The following is a 16,394-nucleotide window of genomic DNA, read 5'->3' on the forward strand; positions in this document are numbered from 1 at the left end:
GCCTCTTATTCCTAAACTCTAGATTCCTTGAATTGTTGTTTTTTTTAAAGCACTTTTGAGATTACTCAAAAGTTTTCAGACAAGTTTCCTGCATAAACTAAAGTTAACACCAGCCTTTCTAATTTTAACCAAATGAAAAATTACAAATAGGGACTTTTCTGCAATTTGGGATCCATGTACTCATCCTTAGTATGTTTGCTGGTGTGCTGAGTGCGGAGTTACTGACTTTCTGACAGATGACTGGAAGATCCTTTAAACAGTGATTAGAAGAGAGAGCTCAGAACTGACTCTGTAGGTTTGTTTTCATGATGTTTGTTTTCAAACTCTCTCCCACCAGTTAGTTTCTTCGGTTTGAAAGTGAAGGCACATTCAAGAAATGCTGATGACAATTCTATCCATTAAAAAGTTTTGAGGAGAGATGTGCTCAGTGTCAGTGCCATATTTTGGAGTCATGCAGTAAGGATTTAAAAAGACATTTAATAAGCACTTGAGGACCTTGTGGAAAAACCTATATATAACCCAGTCATGGCCACTTTTGAATGTCACTTGATGTTTTCGTTGGGTTAACTATAGCATAGCTGAGCATGGTACTTCTGCATGAGACATCTGAACAGAAGGACTAGCTAGATTCCAAAGAGAGGAGCAATCTGTTGCCATTAGCTTGAAGGAATTCTGTCCCAGGACTTATGAGCTGGAACTTGCAGGCCAATTTCTGATCACTGTTTCCATCTCTTAAGATTACTTTTTTCAAAAAATGGGCTCAATAACTATCATGTACTGAACCCTTGTCATTTGCCAGATGCTCTTCATACAATCATACATAACATAGAAATCATGTGACCTAATTAGTGTTATTAGCATCTTCAGATGAAGAAACTGAAGTACTGGAAAGTTCCAAGTTCCACAGGCAATAGGAAGAACTACAACTTGAGTGCAGTTGTGTATGATTCCATTGCTCCACTTAATAACACTGCTTTGTACAAGAAGAGTGAGCAGTGGATGGTTCCATATATCTTATGTCGGGAAGATTAAATCTTGACCTTTAGATTTCAGGCTGAAATTTAATTCATTCCATTATATGAGTGATTTCACATAAGCTGTGACCTTTTACTTCTTGGTAAAGAGGTGGTACAGACATTTTTCCAAGAAGCAGTAGTTTAAGTTCTTTCTAAGAATTTATTTTGAAAGAAGCAAAAGAACCAAGGGAAGGAACGTCACCTTTTACTGCGAAGACCAAAAGAGCTCTACAATGGCCAGCTGCCTGTGAATAATCTCTTGAGGAGGTGTGCAGTGAAAAAAAAAAGGAAAGATTTTGTTCATGTTTTTTCATGTTCTAAGAACTGGTCATTTTTATAAAAGTGCAGAGATGAGCATTGAGAAAATAACTCCTTGGCAAAGAAAAATGGAAAGAATGTTGCAAAGATAAGCAGACTATTCCTTGAGACATCATAAAAATAATCCAAATGAAAAATAATTAAACACGCATTTTAGAGTAGTGAAAGCAGGTATGTTAGGTCTGTGGCATGAAAAGTGAAACATAGCTGTGAGAAAGCAAAGTAATCATTTTGTGGTAACAAGGTGGGCCTCTAAGCCCTCATCTGCTTTTTAACTACTCTCTATAAAGGATATAATATTCAAAAATCCTGCATGTCTGATATTTTCTCATCTTATGAAAACCAATTAAATTGGGCAAAGGACTGAGTTGAGTAGGGCTCAACCTTGCTTTGGTGTAATGTTAAAAGCTGTTCTACCACGATTGCTCATGACTTACAGTGAGGTGAAATAAGAGGCAACAGGAAAATGCTTATTGTGTTTTGAGGAAATCCAATGATTTCTCTATCCACCCAACCACTCATTTGCTCATCTAGACATGCATTCATTCTAAAACAATATCACACATTTGCAATAGGGTACTCTTAAAAAGATAGCTAAATGTATAAACTTGAGTCTTTGCCCTTAAAAATCTGATAATCTAGTTAGAGGGGTAACACATACTCACAAGACAGGTGACAGATGTGGGAGTTATAAGATGACAAATGACAAAATGACTTTTGGCAGAGTGATGGTGTGATAGAGAGAGTGATGATGAAGAGTGATTTCCTCCAATGTTATTCTTGTGTCCAGGAATGGATAAAAAGGGAATAGATTATTGGAGTTATCAAGGGTGAGCACTAGCCTAGGGCTGGTAGAAGCTCTTAAAGTGTCATGGGAACTACATTTTAGCAGCCAACCATCACATCCTGACTGAACAAGAATCTACTGTGTATGAACTGGGAAGGGCCCAAGAACTGGAATAACTATTATGACAGAACTTCCAGTTGAGAGCTTGTGGAACTCTAGGTGAAAAGATTAAAGTAAAAAAGCAGGTAGACCAAGTGTGGAGTTTCTTGTATATTTTTGATATGAATGAAGCTGGAGGTCAATGAACTGAGAAGTTAAGTGGCCCATACTATTATTTATTTAGATGCTGAATTCACTGCATTGAAGGTAAAAGAAGATGAAAAAACAAAACTGGAGTTATGCAAATTGTGTAGAAAGGTAGCTATAACTTCTTGGGGATGTATGGCAACATGAACAGGGAAAGAAACATGGTGGCCTAGACGTGAAAAGAACAGAGTGATTTCATTATTTAGAAGCAGCAATGGAGAAAAAGGGTGATATTTACATGGCACTTCACTTCCAAAGTTTGGTAGAACACGTCATGCTGGGGCTCTGTGGCAGAAATAAGTGGATAGGACATGCTTTTCGAGGAGTAGCAGATCATAGGTCCAGTAGGAATGTGGATGAGAAGAAATAACTTAAAATTTTCAACAACTTTTGTATTATGTACAAGAACAACATTAAAGGTTTAACAGAGACCAGATAATTATAACAAAATTCTACATTAAATATGCTCATTATGCCATGAAATAATATTTTATTTTCTGAGACAAATAATGTTCCCAATGCCCACTGCAACATAAGAAACAAAATGTGCAGAAAGAAAGAAGGAATTCCTACCCTTTGTGACAGCATGGATGGAACTGGAGAGCATTATGCAAAGTGAAATAAGCCAAGAGGTGAAGGACAAATACCATATGATTTTACCTACAAGTGGCACCTAATCAACAAAATGGAAAAAAATGAGCAAAATAGAACTAGAGACTTAGAAATAAAGTATAAACTGACGGTGATCAGAGGGTAAGTGGGGGAGATAATGGGGAAGAAAAGGTGAAGGGACAAGCAAAGGAACATGGGTAGAGGACTCATGGGCACAGACAATGAGGGGGGAATGATTGTGGGAGTGGGGAGCAGGATAGGAAAGAGCAGAACAACTGTAACTGAAAAACAGTAACAAAAGAAACAAAATGCCTTCCTTTCTAAATATTGAGGGAACTCTATAATGTGGGTATTACCACTTGATAAATATGAGATTCTACTGGGTCATTCACTTATGAATTCTAAAAAGCTAGATAATGTTTCTGATTCTTTATTTGAAACTCCTAATGTCATGCTTTACTTCTGTAGTATGAAACCATAAATCTCTGCTTCTGCTTTCCTGCATCATCATATTTTCCTGGAGTTTAGAAGGCACTACACTGACAGTGATCAATTGCATACACGATTATCACCCCTATTCCTCCCCAAATGTTTACTTCAGAAATGTTTTTCACAATTTTCTGGGATAACCCAGGAAATGTCTCACATATTGCTACAAATGGGTTCTCTTAGCCTCCAACTCGGTAAGGTCATGCACTTTGGGATGTAAAATTACTAGTGCCTCTAGTCATAGGGTCTAGGCAAATTTACGTGCTCAAACTATTCCTTCTGTGCTCCCAATATCCATGTGTATAATGAGTTACTGCTCTGGTTGGGGTCACTACCTTAGACTCTATCTTTCTGTAGAGTCAAGGAAAAGGTTGGAACCTTGACCATCCAATCAGGGTCAGAGTCCTCAATTAATACCTCTATAGAAGATATAGGTACAGCTACACCCCCCTCTAAGTTTGGGACTGAAATTTTTATGATCCTGCCCTACTCTGAGGTCATAGATGTTTGCATTCTCTTAGACTGTTTCAGGCATAATTTTCTTGGAAGATCAACTAATAAACAAAATTTACCAAACACAGAGAGAAAATAAATACTGTGGAATCTTACAGTTGAGAAAATAGTAATCATAACAACAGTCATAAATAGCAGCTACTAATAAGCACTAATTATGTACAAGGCACTGTACTAAATGTTTCACATATGTATCTCATTATTTCACAGTATTAAGAGACACTATTATTTTTGCCTTTTTATGGGTGAGGAAACTGAAAGACTCATACATTAAGTAAATATTCAAGGAAATTAAGGCAGAAAAACTATATATATAAAACAAGAGAAGAAAGGCAGTACGCTATGCAGCCAGAATTAGAACTCGTCTCCAGTTTGGTGTTCATATTCTTAGTCTCTTGTGTGGCTGCGTGATAGGTGGAGTGGAGCGCCAGAAACAAGACACTTCACTCTTTTTTTTTAAACAGTAGCAGCTCCCTCCTTTTTTTTTTGGTTTACTGATCTCCATTTTTTTTCTTGTTGTAATAGCACTTAATAATTACCTTCCGTGTGCTCATTTCCCAACAGTATTGGTAGAGTGAAATATTAAATGAAAGCATGAGCTAATTGGTAAGCTAATAGATAACTCATATTTCTTATTTCCACTGGAGAATCTTGGGATCTGGTTTATAGAATTGATATCTCCTTACCGTTCAAACTTGGATATAGAATTGATATCATGATTTTATCTTAGTGGATGGATCCCAAAGACCAAGTGGGCACACTGTGATTCAGACTCTAGGGTTATTTGATCCCAATGCCATTTTTGATCCCTCTCAGAGAGTTAGGAAAAGGAAAGACAACCAGAGAATAGAGACGGTGCACAGAATAGTGAGCATTTAGGCGACACTTCTCCAGTTTGTTCTTGCAGCTGCTGAAGGTCAGGGGAGAAGGATTTCTCCACCATGTCAGATTCTGGGATATTCCAGAGATAGACCATCCTATCAGCACTACACTTGTTTGGCTGGACATTAATTTTCAACTTTCTTCAAAGTATACTATATAAGCTAATTATTTTAGCTATTGTTTCTTTTTGACTCTTTTCAGATATTGAAAACAAGTAAAACATCCATTTTTGAAAAAGTAAATGACTAAAAAGTATGGTCCATTGTTCTCACAGTCATGAAGCCGTAAAATTTTAAAAAATGTTGACAATGAAGAAGAAAACAGGACTTGAGAGTAGAACCTGAAAAAGAAGCAACTCATTATACTCTACTTTCTCTATATTAAACCATATATGCTACATTCAACTGTAGCCCTTAATTTTCTTAAGGTTCTTAGCAGAAACCAAATCTGTCAGTATCTCATTTGGCTTGTGTATTTCTAGATAAAAGACACAAAGGAGACTAATCTTCAAAGACTTTCTCTTTTTCTAAAAGTGACATTCCTCATTCTACTTTTGGTATGGGGGTGAATAAGAATGAATCTACATTTTTTGCTCATATGGTTTCCTTGGTACAGAATTATCCAGTGACACAAAAGGCACAAGTACATAATACTTGAAAATAATGAGCAATAACAGTTTTCTGCATGCAGATAATGGCTTTATTCTTCTCTGGCTTCACTAATCCAATGACTCAAAAAACTCAGAGCACGGAAAAGAATGAAATTCCTCGTCATTGTCCAGCTTGAACAAACCTAAGAAGATTCTAAAGGGCTAGGAGCAGATATCGTCAAAGGTAATCCAAATGGTTCTATAAGGGCCATGAAAGAGCATCCCATTTAATCGTGAAAGCAGCAGCACCTCCCAAGGAAGTGGAACAACACTTTAAAGAGACAGACATTAGCCCACAGAGAAATTCGTAAGAATAGAAATAACTAGCATTTACTGAGTGCTTACTATATGACAGGCACTTTGCTATGTATTTTTTTCATTCAATTATCTCAACAACCATCCTCCGTTGGTCCTATTACGGTCTTTTCCAAGAAAAGATCATAGATGGGTTAATTGACGTGTCCAAGGTCATATGGCTGACATATTGGAGAATTATATGATTGTATCCCAAGATGGTCTTCCTCCAACATCTATGATTTTAATCTTTGTGAATGTTTCCGTTAGCTATATAGTAACTTGGAGTTACAATACACCTAGTAATCCATTAATCAACCTCAGACTTAGGGCTGGGATCCCACATGCAGCATCTTTGATGTCTGATTCACCTAAGCTCTGCCTGAACATTCAGAGTAACGGAGAGGCTGGTGTGAGAGAAGGGTGGGGGAACAAACCTCTGCTCCCCTGTTGTTCCAAACAGAGGAACAAACGCTGCTCTTCTCACTTTGCACACATGAATTCTTATAAAAACCCATGAATTCTTAAAAGAAAGATGGATATCACTACAAACGTTTTATAAATGAGAAATTTGAGGTTCAGAGAAGTTGAGTAACCGATCCTAAGGCATAAAACTAGTAAATGGTGGTGCTTGTTCTTCTGATTCTAAAGCCCAAGTTTATCTCTTTCCCTCAGCCTGCCTATCTCACAAGAAATATGATATCATTTTTTTAGTCTTCAAGAGACTTGTAGACATAATGTCACATTTAGAGAAAAGTAATTAATAATTATAATTTGAATCTCCGAGTTTTCCGTTTGTATTTTGGAACCATTAATTTTTGTTTTTCATGTCTTAAACATTTTTACAGATATTGAAAAACTGGTAGTCCCTGGGACCTATGGTTATCAGTCCTGAAGAGAAAATATTCTTGAGCCTAAAGAGATAAAGTGCCTCTTTTTAGGTATTTCCCACTTTTTAATGGAGAAGTTAGAAATATGCAAATAATATATACTCATAATATTTAAATGTTATTCTTTTATTTTTAGGATTTTCACCTTAGTTATTGAAATGTAATCATCTAGATTCTAGAGTAATACATTTCTCCATCTTTAGTCATCATTTTACATGTAGAAAGAAAAAAGAACTCTGTTTTAAACAACTTTACACAAGTTTGAAAACATAAGGGTGTGAATATGAGGATTTAATACAAACTAAATATCATATTTACATTGTGTGTTATCATTATTGAAATGTTACCACTACTTTGCAATTAGAAAAAAAGTGATCAGTCAGCTCTACTAGCTCCAGTTTCAGGTGATTTCATTACAAGTTGGTCTTACTCAATAGCTCCAACCTTATCTTTATTAAAAAGAAGAAACAAGGTTGAAGAAAGACAAAATTAAAAATTTCCTAGAAGATACAGAAAATGAAGTAGTAATTTTCCTTTGATGGAACTGCACATCCCAGAAAGCACAAGCTGTGATTTACTTGGATAAACAATACTCATTGTTCCAGACAAGGTTAGGGCAGGGAGTGGGTTATGTAGGAAAACATTCTTTCCCCAAAATATGTTTATTGGGTTGAGACACTAAGAAGGATAAGCTATTATTTCAGCACATTGCATTACTCATTGTTCGATTAGTTCCCTTAGCTCTACTAAAGCAATATTGGATTTACTGCAAATAATACTGTCAATGTCAATGAAACTAATGGGTTGATATAAAAAATAAGTTAATATTTTTCGAAAATATCTATCCTTAAAGACTAAGTTTGTATTGTATTTGAATGGCACCTATCCTTCCAGAAATCCTCTGCGACATTTCTGTCCTAGAGTAGATTACTGCTTCCATGACGGTGATGGGACATAGCACGACCCATGAGCATCAAGTTCCATTCATTGCTCCACGTCGGGGAAGTTATGGTGGCATCCTATTTAGTAAGAGGTGACATAGCAGGCTTGGTATTATCTTTAATCGACGGACCAAGGTGAAGTTTTAGGTTTGAGACACATTTTATGGCTTTCCTTTGGTATAAAAAATTAGAAGTTGAATTGCAAAGTAGCCAACCGGTGGCTTCTGAGGTAGCCATTTCCCAATCTGGGGTACATAACTCAAACTGGGACACCAGCTTTAACTTGGTACCCCAAAAGGATAGTAAAGAAAACAGGCCTTTATTTTGATAATGCTCATTATCACATCACTAGCATGTGTTTATTATCTCTGTGTAACGCATATGCCACAAGCTTTAGAGAAGACGTGCCAATGCTTATCAGACCCTTGCAACGCGCCAGGAATGTTAGCAGCGCCTGTGCTGCTATTAACTTATTGAATCTTAATGATGCCCCTCAAGATAGGTAACATTATTGTCACAATTCTGTAAATGAGAAGGGCACTGTAGATAGGATATGGATAAGCATTTTTAATGTTAATACAATTTCTAGCTTGGGCGTATTTAAAAAAATTTAAAAAGAGAATGGTTTCCCATATACAGAGCTAATGTTTTCGTTAAAATATGTATGCATGCATGTGTGTGTGTATATATGTATATATGCACATATACTTAAGTTAAAAAATGAATCAATATTTTTAGAAAATATACAGTTGTGGCAAAAATCATGGAAGTGGTATTAAGATGCCAAAGTTGAAAATGATGGTTTAATGGAATAAATGAAGGATCCTGGGGAAGATTACTTAAAAAAAATCACAGATGGTTGTAAAAACCCAATATATCTTTTTGGAAGTGGGTGTTGTTTGTAATACTATAAGTAGGATCTAAGATTCATAACATATTATCTAAAATATTTGGTTTTTCTTTCTTTTATTACTTTCTTTTTCCTTTTATCTTTCTTCCTCCCTCCCTCCCTTCCTTCCTTCTTCTTTCATTTGTCTCTTATTTTTTTTTCTATCTTGAGAGTTCCATCTCAAGTTCCCACTGGTGTCATTCCACAGAGACTCACCAAAATTAAGAATTGAAGGAGCTGTGGCCGTTTTTCAGGTAAATTATGATTGCTGTTCTTTTATTGAATTCAATCGCAGTGACACATCCACAGATCGCATGACCACACAATAGCTATAGTAACTGTGTAATATATCAATTGCTCATTTAGTATTCAAATTAATCACAGTACCAAATATACCTAAAAGGAGACCCTAACGAACACCACTTTATCATAAACCTTTTGATATATAGATAAATAAAAAACATTAAAAATAATAACTTTGAGAGACAAAAATAGAGTCCTTTCATTGGAGGACACTTTAAACAGCTCTTCCTACGCTCCGCTGATGAAAGTCTAGAATATAAGTCAGCTGCCGTGTGAAAGGAACAACGACACTGTACTCTTCGGTGGGGGATTGTGAAGGGGTCTCCAGGCGATCTTGTTAATAAGTGAACTACCCATTCTTTGTGCATGGCCTGTCTTTCTCCTCTCTTCTATTTGAAGTAAGAAGTTTCTTTCTCTTACCAGGAGACATTTACCAACATCACCAGCCAGTCTTCCTGCTCATACGCTGCACTGGCCTGCATCTTTATTCTTCGCAAACAGCAGCATTTTTTGGCACAAGGTATTTCACAGCAACCCCTGAGCGACCTGACCAGGACTCCTGAATATAATAGTCACTGCCTCTGTACAGGAAAAGTCTATCAGGAGACAGAAATAATTTTTTAGGGTGTACAATCAATGTAGCAAGCTAATACAAAACATTTAGGATGTCTTGGACATACTAAATATTTAAAATCAATACTTGTGGACTTTTGCTGGGGGAGGATCTGTATTATCAAGATGATTGTCTTTACTTTTTACTTTGCTTTATCACATAAACTGAGACAGAAAGAGATGATCCTCCAAGGAGTAGTGGAAAACTCTCTCTTTTGTTTATATTCAGTAAGTGTAGCTATTGATTTTATTCTCATGTACAAGCCATGGTCAGGCACTGCCAAGAATGTCAAAAAATTGATTCAGAGTAAAGCTCAGTAAGCAAATGCAGTGGGAGCTTCTCGTCCCCATCAGGCCACAGGTTCCTGGTGGACACTAGATGCATTTCTGAAGCCAGAAGCTTAAAAGATTCTCTTTGGAATTTGGAGTCATGAGCTTGTTCTAGAGAACCTGATGAAATTGTGTACATTTTTAAGAACTCGCACATTTGGCAGTGCTATTCCCATCTATGCTGTGCACCCAACGTAATTATTAGTATTTCCACTTGGACAATAGTGTGCAGTGAAAGCATTCTACAAAAACAATGAACTGTCTTCCTAGAAATGAGCTGCAGGGAAAGGAATTCTTACACAGGACAGTATAAGCTGCTCTGTGCAAGTAGTAAGGGCGTAAACCAAAATGAGAAGATTTGGGTTAAAACTCTGCTTTCGACATTTTTGGTGGCTTGCAAAATCACTTTACAAGGTAAAGACTGGTAGGTGTACAATGCTATCTTTTAGCAAAGGTGTGAATATACATACCTCTCTGTTAAAATAGAAGAAAAATATCAAAACAAATGAAAATGTTACCTTTGGGGGAGGAAGGGATGGGAGGCGTTGGAAGAGCAAAGGAGGTAGAGATTGTTTTGCAGTTTAACTTTAGAACCATCCAAATGTTTAAATAATTATGAAATTAAGTTAAATTACATTTTTAAAATCCAAACCAAAAGAAAAATAAAGTAGTAGCTTAACCATGCAATAAGGAAATATTCCTAAACTGAAACTAAAAGTACACCTTAAAACATAATAATTCTACTCAATGTCTATAATGTGATATATCTTGAAGACAAGAAGCATGGCAAGGAAATCTTAACCTCTTTTTGGTAATTACATAATTAGTAACAATAATGTTGCTATTATTTTTAAAAGCTATTGTCAATATTATATATATACTCATATACACATATATATTTATTTACTAGAATAAAGTAAATAAGCATGTTAACACATTAAAAGTCAATATTTTCAATGGAAAATAAACAAAATATTAAGTCAAAGTTGAATAAAAGACCTATCATTCTAAACTTGAATTAGACACATCAGTATGAATTCATGAGGCATTTTCTTCATTTCTGGGACAAAGAATGTGCAAGTTGGTACACCAGTGACAAGGAAGCTATTGACTACCGATGTCATGTTCAAAGAGCTCAGGAGCCAATTTAAAGGGGCTAACCACGGTCCAAAGACAAGACAAAATGAGCGTCACCAATAACAGTAGCTACAGTCGTTGGAAACAGGCACACTTGTTACAGCACGTGACTTCATAACAGTAAACAAACAACAAAATGCCAAATCTCAGGGGTCACATTTGGGGGCTTGTAAGTAAACAATGTTTTATTTTGAAAATAGCTAAATAAAAGGGGCCAAATGCAGATCTACCTTCACTGTACCAACTTTACCCCAGTATTACCATATAGTTGATGAGCGAGAGCTCTTTAGAGAATAATTTGATTAATAAATAGAGGGGGAAAATAGAATATCATCACTTTGCAAGATCTAAAGAGATTTAGGCAAAGATTATTAATGGCTGCTAAAATTGTTACTGCTATGGCTGAATTGTGTCCCTTTAAATTCATGTATTAAAGTCTTAACTTCCAGTACATTAGAATGCATCCTTATTTGTCATATTTGGAAATACAGTCTTTACAGTTGTTATCAAGTTAACATGAGACCATTAGTGGAGGCCCATATCTGATAATGATTGGTGTCTTCGTCAAAAGGGAACACAGAGATACACAGAGAAGGGTGGGGGGATGAAGCGACATCAGGAGAAGTTAAATACATGCCAAGGAGACAGGTCTGAAACAGCTCTGTCGTTCACAGCCTTCCAAAGGGACCAACAGTGCAGACTTCGGAACTGAGACAATAAACTTCCGTTGTTCACACCATCCATTTCATGATACTTTGTTACAGCAGCCCTAGCAAACTACTACACTTCCATGGAAATGCATGGTATTATTATAGCAGATATATCAGATTGTCAATGCCTAAATCTGCTCATCAGTTTTCAGATCACAAAAAAAGACATAGCCAAGCATTTGTGCTTTTTGATAGAAATGCAAAATAGGTATCTATAGCTTTCACAGCAGTCTTGCCAAAACACAACATAATAACTGATATAAATCTGACCAAGCCTTAAATAGGGGAAACAGAAGAACAGATTTGCAATGAAAAGATGTAATTATAAAAAATAACATGATTAAAACATTACCAGGTGAAATAAAGGAATAGAAAACATTTAGAGTAAAAAAGATTTCAGGTAATTCATCAGACAATTATAATGTGTATATCAGTTTGGACCTGCTTTTAAAAGCAATAAAATATGAGAAAGGTAAAGTTATTTTAGGTCTCCTAGTATTGGTTATCTGTAAAAGTATCTTAATAATAGTATATAGTTCATACTGTTGTGTTAATGATATAGGTAGAGCACTTAGTGTAGTGACTGATGCATTATGTCATTTCAGTTATTATATGCTAGGGTATTGGTTGAATTCCATGATACAATCGCAATCAATATTAGTTAAAGTGCTTTGATATGTACATCTTACTCTGTGCATGATTACAGTGTGTGCACACAAGTCCACATACATACTCTATAACACACTTACTGAATGTCAATGTGAGCCAGTATTTGGCTGAAAGGTTTCCACTGTGAATTTCACTTCCCATTCTCATGAACCTTCAAAAACACCCAGCCCCGAGCATTCCTTTGGTAAGTGATGCAGGAAAGAAGCATTATGAAACTTTGAAAGCAAAACTAAAGCAAGGGTTAGGAGGAAAAGGCAAAAGAAGGGGCAGTTTAAGAAGTTTAAATTTGCCACTAATTGTCTTCCAGAATTAAGTCATCCCATGCCTGCCATTTTCAGGGAAAGGTGAGAGTGTGTTTCAGCACCCACAAGGCTAGGCCTTGGAGAGAAGCAGTGTGTGCAGCCAGCTGGAATGCGTCTGGACAAGAGACAGAATACATCTAGTAATTTATTGTGATGATTGCTCTTTGGTTAAAAACCATCATTTAGATACAGGAAATGTTGCAGCTGACAACTATCTTGGGTCAGATGACCACATCCTACAAATTTTCATTTCAACTTTTCAAACATTTATTTAGTTTGAGAGAGTGGATACAAAGGCTAGGGAAGTAGAGTTTACATTCTCAACAAGTATACAATCCTTTTTGCATCACAGAAAAATAACTCTAAGACACAGAAAGAATATCCTGAGAGTTACAAACAAATCTCCTGGGTCTTTATGAGACTAAAGGGAAGTAAGGTATCAAATGTGAGAGGGTTTTTATCTGGTCAGGAAGACTGTAAAAATCCACCAGGAGAAAAAGGAATTTGTAACAGGATTTAAAAAATAGTAAGTGAGGAGAAAGTAGTGAGGTGGGGAAAAGTCTTTGGGAACAGAGAAGGGAGGGCATTTCAGTAGGAATGTGCTGAACATCACCGTTGCTAGGTAAACTACAACATGCTCAATTAAATTTGAATTTCAATAAACAGCAAGTAGTTTTTTAGTATAGACATGATACATGCAATATTTGGATCATACTTAAATTTGAAATGTTCTCGAGATCTTTAAACAAATAGTAAGTTGTTTTTAAAGGTTTAGGCTTCATAGAAGAAGAAAATGGGCCATAATGTGGGAAAGAAATTTTGGTTATTCATAGAAGTTCTTAGGTTCCACACAGAAGACTGAAAACATAGTTTTTATGGGGACCGTGAAGATTTTTTTTTTCGTGCAGGATCATTCCTGTACTATGATCTGACATGCACTGTGGAATGAATAAGATAGCAGGGATGAAAAGGAGAAAAACTGAAACAGGAAATTGGCCAGGAAGTGACATATAGTGATATTATTAATTTGTTTAGGTGATGAGAATGGTTTGGAAATAAAGACGGTTGAGATAGAGTGGAAGCAACAGATTGGACAAGGGACAAATGAGAGGTAAAGTCAACGATGCTGCATGGAAGCCTATTGACCGGGATGATGATGATTTGTTAGCAGCTGGGAAAGGCATGGGACTTGGTTTTATGAGAAATGAATAATATGAAATCAGGGTCATGTCAGGAGGAACTGGCAGGGCATCCAGATACAGATTCTCAGTAAGCAGCTACAAATATCCCCCTCACGCAATGATTTTGGTATTTTAGATATTTCAGCTGTTAAATTCAATACGTTGGCCACAATTAGAGCAAAAGACAAACCATTGATTAAATAGCAAAAAGACAGAAGAGCAAAAATAATGAAACAATTGTTCTCGATCTTGAAAATTTTGCAGTCAAGCTCAATCTTCACTCTTAAATTAGTCAGAGAAGTCAAGAGTATAAATGGAAAATCAGGAATCGTGTCAGTAATTTTTGAAAGAGCTGTTTCAGGAAGGTAGCATGGATGAGAGCTACTCTGGTTTTGGAGATCGAGGAGTGAGTGGATGGTGAAGTAGAAGAAACCAAAGGGCTGGTTCACAAAGAGAAATTGAGGGGAAGGAGCCAATGGAGAGGGAAGACTGAAGAATTAAATAAAAGAAGAGAGCAAAGTCTGAAAAGAGTGAGCAGCAATGATATTAACCTCTAGGTTAAGTTCAGAAGTTTTATCACAGATATTTTTTCCACTTGCTTAATGTTTGGGGTACTGGTGAAAGTACAGACAATAATTGTAGGATTTTGGTCCTTCACTGGAATTTTGCCTTGGTGCATGGAAGGATTTTAAGAGGCTGATGAAGACTCTGAAATAGAAAATTGGGAGGCTTGTGGATATATGCTTTTACTAGCTTCTCAAAGGTATCACAAAAGGTGACAAAAATTTAAAGACCTACTATTCTACATATCCTACAATAATATGTCACAATTCAGATATTTCATAAAATTGGAAGCTAATTTGAATTTTAGCCTAATATTATAACCTAAAAAAGCCTTAACTATGTGAGGGTTAATAATAGACTTCTATAAGTCTATAATACCTCTTTAATACTTCACTCTTAAAAATATAAAGTAGAACAAAACTCACTCTGGTGCAAAACATTGTTGATATAAATTAAAGATAATCTAATTAATGTTGATACATTCATGGATTAGGAGACTTTATACTTTTAAAATGTCAGTTCTCCCCAAAATGACCCACAGATTCAATGTAACCTCCATTATAATCCCAGCAGTCTTTTCAATTGGGAAAGATGAAGGACCTAGAATACCCAAAGCAATCTTAAATAGTAAATAAGAAAGTTGGGGGACTTGGCTTCATGACTGAATGTATGGTTATGGCAATTTAAATGTTTTGATACTGTCTAAGGATGGACAAATAAAACAATGGAAGAGAATAGAGCCTGTAAATACACTCCTACTTATTCAATCAAAGACACCAAAACAATCCAATGGGAAAAGTCCTTTCAATAAGTGATGCTGGAGAAACTGCATGGCCACATGGAAACACTGAACCTCAACCCCTACCTCATATGAAACGAAAAAGTCAGTTCAATATGAATTAAATACCTAAATATGGAAGCTAAAAGAGAGATTTAAGAGAATTAAAACACTGTTAAATCTTTTCAAAGTCACCACAAATATCATCTTACCTCTTTAATATATCATTTTCCCACTTCTTCTCCTAGTTAAGTAGTCACACTGCGTACCTAGAAACCATTTCACGTCAGTACGGATGACTCTGAGATTATGAAGCAATTGGTTCAAAGGATATATAACTTATACAATAATCTAGGTGTGAAATCTGTTTGGCAACTACACTTTCTTGTTACTGTTCATTATTTAAAGTTCAGAATAAATAATTCACTTACCTTTGATGGACTGAGTTGCCTATATTTAGCTTAAACAGTTCCAAAAAAGATTTTGTGGTTTTTAGTATGATTCCATTGTACAGATAAAATCTTTTATATATTCTCTTCCTCGATTCTCTCCCCTCTGCCCATTTCCAAAAGAAACAACATAAAACCTGACATCAACAGTAAAACACGCAACACAAAGTCACTTACCGGAGCCCATAGAGAACTGTCCCATCAGGATGCAGCCGGATCATTCGGTTTTTCACCGTCACCCCATGCACGAAGGATTTCTTGTCATTCAGAAAGTAGGTATCGGGCACCCAGAGCTGGTCAGCTACCCTGTTGTCTAGCGTGAGGTTCAATGGGATTCCAGAATAAGAAAGCCTTTTGTCTTTCCAAGACTGCTGGAAATACATGGTGAGTGTATAATCCTGTGAAATAAAGGAAACCCCAAAATAGAATTTTACTATCATCATCTGACAGCTTTCATTAAAAACACCATCGCTTGTGGTAGTATTGATGACCAGAGACCCGTGGTCCTGCTGTCCCCTAAGAGGTTACATTTGAATATGCTAAAATTTACACCTGTAAGTATAAGGCAATCAGTAAGTTAGAAGTACTAGACCAATAAATGTATGCCCGACCACTTCCATCAATATAGGGCAAACACATTTAATGGAATTTTACTGTTTGGAGTTAAGGTGATGATGTCAAGAGAAGGTCATAAAGGAAAATTACACCCAGAAACCCATGTTTACAAAAATAGACCTCTGGATTTTATATTTACAGTACCCCGTATTTTGGAG

General features: G+C 36.1%; 1 protein-coding gene across 1 annotated transcript in view; it reads right to left on the reverse strand.

Annotated features, from left to right (window-relative positions):
- GABRB1 (gamma-aminobutyric acid type A receptor subunit beta1) overlaps positions 1-16,394 on the reverse strand; it is a 327,784-nt gene that overhangs the window by 183,075 nt on the left and 128,315 nt on the right. The window contains exon 4 of the mRNA XM_037034178.1: positions 15,799-16,019. Within this exon, the coding sequence (XP_036890073.1) occupies positions 15,799-16,019 (221 nt within the window). The remainder of the gene's footprint in view (positions 1-15,798; positions 16,020-16,394) is intronic.

The sequence above is a fragment of the Sturnira hondurensis genome, unplaced genomic scaffold (assembly GCF_014824575.4).
Source record: "Sturnira hondurensis isolate 20B ecotype Veracruz unplaced genomic scaffold, ASM1482457v3 Scaffold0022017, whole genome shotgun sequence".
In the NCBI taxonomy this organism is placed as follows: Eukaryota; Metazoa; Chordata; class Mammalia; order Chiroptera; family Phyllostomidae; genus Sturnira; species Sturnira hondurensis.